Below are 11,725 nucleotides of genomic sequence, written 5' to 3'. Positions count from 1 at the left end.
GCTATCACTTGACGATCTTACTCGTCAATAGCGAGTTTAGGAATAACTTTTCATTTTTGGTAACGATGATATAGTTTGCTTTTCCTCAAAACCTAATTAAATAACAGTGGCCTGTTCATCACCTTATTCAGGAAATTCTTATTTTCGTTTACTTTCGACAAACTAAACTGACTTCGCGACCTTTAAAACTACTTACGTCTACGACGACCTCGTCAGTTGATACTGGCAGAATCCCGTACATTAAGATGTTGTTACTCAAGTTCAGTGTATAAAGGTGCAAAGCTTTCAGTGTATGAAGTGTATAAAGGTGTGAAGCTTTCACGAGGACTGAATAACAGAGTTTCTAAGGGCCTGAGGGTGAGTCTAAATTGCTTTGGGCACATCTTCCAGTCGTTCTCTCGGTGCAATGTAGAATCTGGCATGTTGATCTTTTCTGACGAACGAAACCCGGAGATTTGGAGAAAACCCTTTTACACTGAGGACGAGGACTAACCGTAGACTTAACCCACATATTTGAGATCGGACCTGGACTAGAGAGGTGGGAAGTGAGCTCATTACTGTCAGAAATTTCCAAAACCAAACTAATTTCAGTGTTGCATTAAGTTAAAAGGGATTATCCGAAAACTCATTGCTCAAGATAGACTGGGCTAGACGAATGTAGTCAGAATCTTCACGACATAAATGGGCGGTAGTTCGTTTGGAGTCGTTTTTTGGTCTCTTCACGCCAAAGGAAACTACTTCTGAACTGACTAGATCGTGTTTTCCTTCATCTCTTTCCTGAAACATATTTCCGTTTTTTGACTTTCGCTTAATATGACTTGATACAATCTAAACAAATCCTCTCGTGCTTAAAAGCTTAAAGGAAATCAACCCGCCAAAGACCACGAGCAAACGACACACGAGTAGAAGAGATAATTTACTTTTTAAGCTAACTTGAAGCGTTGTAATGTTCAAGATTAAATGCCGCTCAAACGGTTGTATTCCATTTTTATGACGAGGCGTCACTTGAAAGTTTTGTCACCCTAAGTCTTCTCCAGTTGGTATTAGTGGTGAAAGAGTCTCACATCAGTGAGAACCATTGTCATGTTATGTTCATCAGCTGCTTTGACGCAAACATCGTCAGCTACAGATCCTGCTGGGCTCGCAATGAATTCCACGCCACTCTGTGAGAGAACGACATCATTATTAAAAATAGGCAGTTAAGACTGTATATGGCTACTGCTACCGCATCCCACATATTTATGAGTCAAGCTTTTTCCAGGAAAAGATGATTCAAGAATATAGTGACTAATTGACACTCAACCACCAATAATCAAATGGTAACAAAAAATCATATTAACAACAACAATAATAATAATAATAATAATAATTTGATGATAAAAATTAACGGTAAAAAACTACGACGTTTCGAAGTCTGCATGACCTCATTATCAAGTAAAATGTTAAAACTGATGTAAAATTGTAGCTCAGAGATTATATACAAATAAAATGTGATAACTTCATTAGAATAATGAGCGTTCATTGTTATTGGTGTCAGATCGTGCAGTATATGTTTAAATAAATACTTTTGCACGTATTGAGTCAGACTGCGTGTTTAACTTTGGTTTTTGTTCGCGAATGAATAACATTTCGTGGATTAGGCAGTCCATTTTCCCGCGGCATTTCTTGAGAACGGAAAACATTTTCCCCAGGCCAGCGGACGCTACACCGTGGGCCTCCCTCAGATGCTTGCCAATGACAGTGGCTTTATGTTCTTCTATGCGTTGATGAAGATGGCGTGTGGTATAACCGATATAATCCGCATCGCACGAATCACTTAAAAGTGTAAACAACGCATTGGTGGTTAATTAAAGCAGGCTTCTCTTCTTGTATTGATTCGTGCGATGCGGATTATATCGGTTATACCACACGCCATCTTCATCAACGCATAGAAGAACATAAAGCCACTGTCATTGGCAAGCATCTGAGGGAGGCCCACGGTGTAGCGTCCGCTGGCCTGGGGAAAATGTTTTCCGTTCTCAAGAAATGCCGCGGGAAAATGGACTGCCTAATCCACGAAATGTTATTCATTCGCGAACAAAAACCAAAGTTAAACACGCAGTCTGACTCAATACGTGCAAAAGTATTTATTTAAACATATACTGCACGATCTGACACCAATAACAATGAACGCTCATTATTCTAATGAAGTTATCACATTTTATTTGTATATAATCTCTGAGCTACAATTTTACATCAGTTTTAACATTTTACTTGATAATGAGGTCATGCAGACTTCGAAACGTCGTAGTTTTTTACCGTTAATTTTTATCATCAAATGTATTTCTAAACATTCTCTGATTAGAATAATAATAATAATAATAATAATGATGATGATGATGATGATGATGATAATAATAATAATAATAATAATAATAATAGGGTCATGGAGGTCGAAACCAGGAACTTTTACGCCTTTAATATTTAGTACAACAGGTGGAATGGGCACAGAATGTAAAATATACCATAAACGTTTAGCCGAGTTAGTATCAAATAAGAAGGTAGAGAGCTATGCAAGCACCATGTCATGGATTAGAGCCAAGGTGTCATTTGCGCTCATTCGTTCAACTTTGCTATGCCTGAGAGGATCGCGATCCATCAGAAGAACCCTTGATATCATCCACTTGGACTTCTCCCTCGATAACGCTACCGCCTGTCTAACGTAGTTTTGTGAATTTTACCAAGTTTTTATATATACCTTCCCTTTTTTTTTGTTTCTACCTTTTTGTGAATTTATTAAATTATTATGATTAATATTTTAGGGCTAGTGTAATTTTATCTCTTGAACAATAAAGACACATTTTTATTTTAGCATCGACAATAATAATATTGATGATGATGAAAAGGATTAGATTGTGAAAAAAATATAACAATAATAATAATGATGATAATAATGATAATAACAATAATAACTTTTGGAGGTCACTGTTCCTCTATCGATCTATTCTCTAGGCTCTAACAATAATTAAACTAGGCTTCTTTTAATTTTTACTTTGATTTTGTCAGTTAATCATAAATTATTTTCGTAGTTCATTGCAATTACTTTTTTGTGAGGCCTTTGTTTCATACAACAAGGCACTCCGCTTTGTGGGTTATTCCGCCATTCCGCCTGTTTAGATATTTCTGAGAGGAAAAGTCTTTTGTCAATTTGGTACCGGAGACGCCACTGTAAAATTATTTTGAAATGTTTATTATCTTTTGTGGTGTCACGGTAAGAACTGAAAAAGTTATATCTTCGGATCTACTGGGCATAATTCGCAGATTCGAATGGTAAAATACTCTCTCTTCAAAGAAGACATTTTTGCTTAAAGTTCCCACGATGCGCCGATCACACCTTTTAAGACATTTCTGCAAGGTAAAGCATTGTTTTTTCAAACACCATCCTGAAATAATTGTGAGATACTAATCCATTTTCGAAAGCAGTCCGAAACAAACAATAAGTAGCATCGGGAAACCGTATGATCTCGTGCTAATTCCGAGTAACATCCAAAGCGATCCGAAGAAATCGTCAACAAGTGTTGGACGACCGAAGATGTCCCGAAACAGACAAAAGCCGAGAGCAAGGAATATCGAGTAAATCTCGGCAGACATCGTTGTGGGCGAAGGGGTCGTTCGTATTCTATTGTTACACTCACTCAACAGGACAGCATTACTGCTTCGCCTCCATAGGAGACAGTAGCCATAAAAACCGTAACCCACGTATCCCATGCAAGATTTTCAAACGGTAACTGAGATGCGATCTTAGATCGTTGAACACCAGAGTTGAAGGAAAAAAACAACCGAAAAAAGGTTAATTCGTATTTTGGTCAAAAATACACTTAAAGTAATTGTTAAGGACATTAGCCAGACGGCTCATATTTTGATTGATTATTGATTAGTTCACTAATTTCAGAATGATCTTAGATAGCCACATAGTTACAATGCTTATCTGTTTTTCTGTATTTCTATTGGTTTTGTAATCGGACCTTTCAGCGTCACCACGTGCATATAAAAGGCAAATTTAGCGTCCCTTTAATCAGTTCTTCGTAAGTTTTGAATAGCCTTGGTAAACTTTCGCCCTTTCGTTTTCTCAACCTCTGGCACAAGCGGGACCGATATGTGAGTACCTTTGTAACTTTGTTTTTTCCTCTCCAGTCTTTTCAGTGTTGGGCGACAATATACAAACAAATATTGCAATGATCTGTATAGATTTAAGATTTAAAGGCCAAATTCGTGTCAATTTGCGAGTCAGTGAACGCCCATCATTAAGATAGAACAATGGGCTGTTTATCAGTCATCAAAGCTCTTTTAATTTGTTTCCAAACTTTTGTTCTGTTTCACTTATATTGTTAATCTCGTTATAGACTTTAGAGCCCAGTATTTAACATGCGATTCTTTGATCATGTATTCCGCGGCTTTTCGTTAGATTGATAGAACTTCGTTGTATTGTTGTTTCAGTTTACGATCGATCGTTCGATAGATTGATTGACTGTCAGAATAATCGTTATTTTCGTCATTGATTGTGGTTCGTGGTCGATTGCCTTTCAAGAATAAAGATTCGTGCAAACAGTCAACTTTGAGTTGTCATTTCGATCAGTAAAATAGTCCCAAACACCTCGTTAACCGCGTTTTGAAGCGACACGCCCTTGAACTTGAGAATTTAGATTTTGGTCGCCGTAAACGCTACAGTAATATTTCTAATACTGAAGCCTACGATAAGCTATATAAACCAATCAGTCTAACGTTTTCTGCTGACACTGCTGTTGTTGATGTTCGATCAAAACTTGTACTCACCAGGTAGGTTCGTCCGCGACTAAACACATGCTGTAAAATGGACACTTAGCTCTCCTCAAGCAGCATTTGAGGTGCCAAATATCTCCTTTATCCCTTAGAGTTGGTGCATGCACGTAAGTCACTCAAAATCATATGAGACTCTTATTCAGTCATTAGTCAAATCATTTATCGCTATTCTTGTCAAATAACAACCTTTTCACAGTGAAAAAATTGATATTTATAATAATTTCAGATAAATAAAATAACAAATCGCTCTTATCCAGTATTTTTCATATTGGCATCTCAACCTTTACATATTAGTTCCGTAGAACGCGCTGATGGCCGAGTTCTTTCATTGCTGGTATTTCATGCTATTTGTTTCATTTGATGATTTAGTCTCCTTTCAGTTCCTTTCATTCGATTTTCTTTTATTTCATTTGGCAAGGGGAAAAACACATTCAGGGATCAGGTAAATGGAGTGCGACAGAGTTTAATAATAATAATAATAATAATAATAATAATAATAATAATAATAATAATAATAATAATAATAATAATAATAATAATAATATAACAAGATCAAATAATAACACTTACCAGGTGGGCCCTGTCAATGTTGTCCCGAAATGGAAAGAAAGCATCTGAACTTAAGGAGACGCCTTTAAGGGTAGCAATCCACTCTTGTCTTTCAGCCTAAAGATAATAATCAAACAAAATCAAGAGTGATGCACAGTCCTTGATTTCTTTCAGTATACCGTGCTAAGTACGCACCTAGTCTCCAAGTTCCATCTTTCACGCGAAACAGCCTCAAATGATGAACGCAGGTACAAAGCATAGAGAATCAAGTCACCCACTTTAAAAAACAGGCTCGTTAACATCTTCGATCCATTTTTACAGCAAGGTTGGTGCAACATGCCCCCCTTTTCTTGGGTTCCACTATTAGCAACCGTTCATGGTTGGACTAAGAGTGTCTGCACGCCTCTTAAATTTCATCCTGCCCTAACAAAAATTCTTGTTTAAAAATTTCCGATACCTGGAAGACTTCAAAATGTTTGAAAAAGTCATCACAACAGCCACGATGAACAAAGATGTAAATCTTGGCTTTTACCTCTTATTTCAAAGTTTCTCGTCTTGTGACCTACCGTAGTGAGAAGTGCTGGTGGAGTTTCAAACATCCCTTCCCACGAGTCTTTATTAGTATCCTGAAGCGAGTAGAATAAAAACAAGGAAAACATAGCTAAAGTGAATCAGATGGCGGGTTTTCGCGAAGATTACCTTTAAGCTCCATTTAACTGTTGGTTCTGATGTAATAATATACAATCTAGATTAACGCTATTTAGCTAAGATGGGAATTTTCGTATCACTTTCAACAAATACATATACCTGCCCAACTGTACCATTGACATAAACATCAATGGCATTTGACATTTCAGCTCTTTTAACTCCCTAATAGAAAAACCAAAAATCATTAAGATATTGTAAGCAACTGCGAAACCTGTGTAAGACTTCCGTAAGTTACTATTTTCCTCCCACATTTTCCATAAATTGAATCTGTATTCAATGGAAAGAGGATGCTCTAGAAATCATTTGCGTGAGTGCTTTAGGCCTCTTTCATAAATGGCGGGCCTAATTGTTTGTCTTTCACATACATTTAGATTAGTCTTTCTAGTCTCGACGATATGTTTTCAGACCATACAATTCTCACTTAAAAGCGAGGCCTAGAAGGTTCACCTGCATGCACATAAAATAATGGTAACCGTAACGCCATTATGAAAGATATTTATTTGCGTAGCTCATTCAAAGTCCAGACAGATCGCTAAAGAAGAAATGACGAGTGAGACTTCTTTATGCTGGTCACGAGTGCGCGGTCAGATTGTACAAAAATCTAAATGGCAGTTTCTTTGGGCGAAGCTTAAGCACAATCGAATGGAAAGGTTACGCCTTAGAATCTCAAAAAACTTCAATGTCCTTGTTAATGGCGGAGTTAAACATTTAATGGTTTCTGAAGCATACTTCTTCTTCTTGGCAGACGATGACAAATAATGAGACATGTATAGTTCGTCTGTCACTTAGAATTTAATGCAAACACACTGACCCAGTCAATCCATGGAACATAATGTATGATTTGAACTTGTCTTCCTCCTTGGTGTGATAAAGGGAATTTATGGCGAGTCATTCATTGATATGCTTATATCTCCAATCAATACAATAACACGGATCAGTTGTCTTTGAAAATTTGTTATGTTTAATGCGAAAACTAGTTTCTTCTCCACAGGTTAATGCTTGATTGTACTTCATTGTTCCACATCAAAACATAACAAAATATGGCAAATTAGAAAAGTATCTGTCACGTTTCACCTTTTTAAAAACAATATCAAGTACTCTTGGATGTTGACGCAGCCACCTAAAAGGAGAATCAAAAAAGGAAAAAAATGTAAAAATTAACACTTTTACCACTACACATCGTCTTTTCATGGGTGATTCTTTTGGCAGCTGCTGTTTCTCGAGTGCTTATTCTGATAACGAGCAAAGATTTAATTTTCCAAATAAAACACGCCAATTCAGCCATGCCAGATGGTACCTTGTGCAATACATAAAAAAATAATTTACTTGACAATTATTGTATATAATCGCAGGGCTGCAAATAACGGCCGGTCAACGGACAATGTCCGGTCAAAATTGGGTACTGACCGGACAAATCCTTGGTTTGCCGGACATCTTGTCCGGTCCTTTACCGACTCCTTCAAAGAAATTTTAATTTTTAACTGTTTGATAATCACAAGGGACACATTCATGTTTCCAAAAGTAGACAAATTAGTCGTCGAGAAATTCCCGGCAGTCGCAAATTTCCGCGATGGCATCAAGTCCCGTCGCGACCGCAAATCATCGTGTCTTCCGTTACCTTGTTTACTTTATTTAAGTGTTCCTAGTTAGTAGAGGGTTTTACCTTTGGCTAGATACCATCATTTACTCTTAAATAAAGTGATTGATTGTTTGATTGATTGTATGATCGGAAAGCACCCTCACGAAGATTAATCTTGTTGCATCGAGAATACTCCAAGTAGCATTTGTTGCAAAGTGCAAAAAGCGAGCAAAAGGCCCAAAACCTGGAGAATCCAACCACTCTTTTACTCTAACAAAAATTCACAACTGTAACTTTAAAAAAAGGGCTCTGAGTGTAATATTTAATTATAAGTGATTTTGCCAGATGTAAAGTAAAACGGACAATTGCGGTTGTATCTTGCGTAACCGTTCCACGTACTCAATGCGAGGCTGCTTCTGCAGTAAAGAGTAGTAAAATTATTGACTTGTAATTTTTATTGCCAGACCGACTTGTATTCAGTTGTTTTTTAGTTGTAAAAGGATTACTGTGCAATCTGGGTTCACTATCGCAAGAGTTCCGATTGACCGGCCAAAAACGGGTAGTGTCCGAGCAAAAGCATGTTTGACCGTACAACGTGACCGGCGACTGCCCATTAGTTATTTGCAGCCTTGTAAACGTACCAGTTATTTGCTTTGTCTCCTGCCAACCTGGTACAGTGAATGCGAGACTGCTGTCCTGCACCAATGCCAATAACCTACAACAATAATCATCACAAAAAACAGAATATCAGAACAGTCACCACACACGACACAAGAGGCAACAGTGCAAGGAGACTCAAAAGTACAAATGCAAGTCCACGTAATCCTGTAAGGCCTTGAAAATGAAAGTAAGTTTGAATACTCTAACATCTAATTCTTGACTTGCATGAGATAATATGGTCCATATTTGGAGAGCCAAATGTTGATGTACACTTACTTAAAGAAAACATCAAGTAATTTCTCATAAAAAGGAACAAACAGGATTATTGTGACCCCTATCGATGGACGATGATCCAAAACCTTCAAAATTCCAAAAATCTCTCCTAAACTATGCGAGTTCTAAAACCGTTTAGAGCCTCTTATTAAACAGTGATATGGAAAAAAAAACATGTTTCTTCACAGCCATACACATCACTATTGCTTCAATAGACAATTTTCAGACAGATTATGTCGGATCTGTTGGTCTGAGTTAGAATAATTTTCAAAGGAAGAAAGAAGAAAAACTTGCCAACAAAATAATATTCCCATAATTATAACAGTTTGTTAGAAGTAACAATGTTTCCTGTAACTGGAGTACAGCTGTGGGTTATACCGGGTGCTTCATTTGTAATATTTATGTATTAGAATGACATATTCACCTAACTACCTCATCCATATTTAAGTCATTTATTGGCTAATTGCCTCACCGATTAAGCATGAGTCAAAGAATTTCTCATCATACCTGACCATCCTTAGCATAACAAACTGAGTTAGACTGTGTGTACTTCAAGGCAATACTGGCCACTATAAGGTCTCGTAGAGCACTCTCAGGTAACTACACATAAACACAACTTTGCATCATTTTTCAGCACAAAAAGTGTTAAACCATTAAGTTTCCTGCTGACACTAGTCAATTAGTGATTAGTCAAAGTAAGGTTCTAAACGTTTTCTTTCAATACAATGGGGTTTATGTTCTCAGGGTGGACTGGCTTAACATGAACAGACATATGGTTTTCTCAGATTCAGAGTACCGGTATGTCATATGAATAATCAATCACTGTCAGCCTGGTTATTCCCTGAGTTTGTTTCTCTTTGACTTACATCTTGCCTCTTGGTCTTAATGTTTCTGAAGACACTCTCGTCAATCTTGGCATTGTTTCTTAGTTGTTCAAGTTGAAGCCCAAATATGGTTCTAGTTTCTAGTTCTTGGGGTTCAAACACAGGATCCATCTGAAACAAACAAGTGAGATTTCTTTCTTCCTTGTCATTATTTATAGAAAAAGTCATCCTCCTCCGTGTTAATCATGTTGTTAATTGTATCATCATCATGGTTAGTACTGAAAAAAAATTTTCCTGTAGATATCTTATTCATACCTCTAGCACACAGTATTTCCCTGTAGATATCTTATTCATACCTCAAGCACACAGTATTTCCCTCCTTTTTTCTTCTTCAATACTTCTAGTGCATCTGGCTCATACCCAGGGGCAATGATGCCATCTGAGACCTAAATAAAAGATCACATATTAATATACACCTGAACCAATATTATGTTCCATGAAATATCCATACCTAACCATACACACCTTTTACCTCATAGTTTAAAACTATTCCTTATTAATCCACCTTTTCCCCTCGACTGTGAATATAACTGCTACATTTTTAGGAAAGTCGTTGGTGGGTTCTCTAGCAACTGCACCAACTAGAAAGACGTATTCAAATATTTAAAGCTTTTTATTCAGGGTAACAATTTTATGAAAACACTGTCTTTTTGTAAAATAGTACATTTACCATGAAGATTTCAATATAAATGATTAACTGGGATGAAATGTAGTTGATTGATTTTTTTCTGCCTATCACACATTATACTCAGTCTATCATAATTATGTATCGAGCACTGTTTTACAGATATCAATTTTAACCCTTCTAAATGATTAACTACAACAAAATTGCATGTCTACTTATATATGTCCTCAGTTTGCAGCTTGTCACTTATGTACTGGTAAATCTCAGAGGAAATACTGGATAATTTCTTGAGTCACAACCTCTTTTACAGTTTAAAAAGTTTACATTGCCATTTTTCTGTAACCCTTTGTTCAAAAGTGATGTCTGTGCAATATATCCTACTTTTTCTAAGTACAATGAAGACCAAGCCCGTTTGCATTGTCTTGGATTGACTCACCTCTCTAGAAATAATTTTTGCTGTAGGGAGATCACAGATGTCAGAAAGTGCCACCCAGTCACCAAAAGATGACATCCTGTCTGCCCCTCTTGCCCTGGCATAAGCTGTGGCTAGTGGTGTCAAGCTGTCATACAAATCTTCAACCATACAAAGCTTTGCCTGCTCTGGAGTAAGTTTCACACCAACAGCTGCCCCAGCTGGGCTTACATGTTTGAATGATGCTGCAGCTGGCAAGTCCAGGGATTGGCGTAATTCCTGTATAGGAATGGAAGCAAAATGCCATAAAGCTGTAGCAATATCATAAGATCCACAGTAGTTTTGCAAAAGCCATTTAGGAACTCAGAGATTATCAAAATAATAACCGTAAATTTTCACCTCATCTATAGGCTTTTAAAAAGATTGCCACAAGGCCAAGAGAACTCTTTCATTCAACATGGCTAGACCCAAGAGATGATAGATTTAGAGAAAGATAGTTTATTACCATAAAAATAAAAATACTTTGCAGCCATAGGCTGAATTGCGTACTTTTCACAATTATATATATAAATCTATATGTGAGACTATTTAAAACTACCAAATTTACAAAAAAAATTCTAAGACCTAAAATAATTGATAAAGAATGAACTGATTATTTAACCTTTGTTATATCCAGTTATCAAGCTATGAAGCAAAGGCATGCTGCTAAATATTGCTGGTTTGAGGAACTTACTCGGACTAGCTGCCATGAATTTAGAGCATCACAGAGGTTTATAAACCCAGGAGAACCATTGAGGACATTGACTGGAAGCTTGGCTTCTGAAGTGAACAGCTGTGCTGGTTTTTGATGGGGATTCATTCCATAACGTAAAGGAATGTGTGATACTTCAACACTATACTGTTTCCTGAAGTAGTCTGAAATTGCTTTATCATAACTTGCAGTGTGGCTGAAAGCCTAAGGGAAAAATAACAAAGATGTTGTCCTACCACAAAAAAAAAAAAAAAAAAATTCAACTGGCCCTGATAATTTTCTTTACATTTTCAAAATCCTATCAATTCCATGACTTTGTAAAACTAAGAAAGTCATTGAATATACCCCATACTGTTAGCAGTTCAGTTATTCTTGTGCACAGATGATGCAAATAACTGGGCCACAGCATCATGATGGTAATTACTTTTGACTCAGAAAACTGTAAGTTGAACTCATAACTGGAGCT

General features: G+C 36.8%; 1 protein-coding gene across 3 annotated transcripts in view; it reads right to left on the bottom strand.

Moving 5' to 3' along the window:
- Window positions 1–897: 897 nt before the first annotated feature.
- LOC111328349 (bifunctional purine biosynthesis protein ATIC) overlaps window positions 898–11,725 on the bottom strand; it is a 23,072-nt gene continuing 12,244 nt past the window's right edge. For all 3 annotated transcript variants that reach the window (XM_022932753.2, XM_088741847.1, XM_088741848.1), the window contains exons 8-18: window positions 11,242–11,463; window positions 10,533–10,787; window positions 9,768–9,857; window positions 9,454–9,582; window positions 9,095–9,187; window positions 8,296–8,369; window positions 7,150–7,195; window positions 6,175–6,237; window positions 5,934–5,993; window positions 5,389–5,484; window positions 898–1,163 (exon numbers count right to left, since the gene is read on the bottom strand). In XM_022932753.2, the coding sequence (XP_022788488.2) occupies window positions 1,044–1,163; window positions 5,389–5,484; window positions 5,934–5,993; window positions 6,175–6,237; window positions 7,150–7,195; window positions 8,296–8,369; window positions 9,095–9,187; window positions 9,454–9,582; window positions 9,768–9,857; window positions 10,533–10,787; window positions 11,242–11,463 (1,248 nt within the window). In that variant the 3' untranslated portion in view covers window positions 898–1,043. The remainder of the gene's footprint in view (window positions 1,164–5,388; window positions 5,485–5,933; window positions 5,994–6,174; window positions 6,238–7,149; window positions 7,196–8,295; window positions 8,370–9,094; window positions 9,188–9,453; window positions 9,583–9,767; window positions 9,858–10,532; window positions 10,788–11,241; window positions 11,464–11,725) is intronic.

Source organism: Stylophora pistillata, chromosome 12 (assembly GCF_964205215.1).
Source record: "Stylophora pistillata chromosome 12, jaStyPist1.2, whole genome shotgun sequence".
Classification (NCBI taxonomy): domain Eukaryota; kingdom Metazoa; phylum Cnidaria; class Anthozoa; order Scleractinia; family Pocilloporidae; genus Stylophora; species Stylophora pistillata.
Note: the sequence above shows the minus strand (reverse complement) of the source record. Positions and strands in the feature narration are given on the sequence as shown.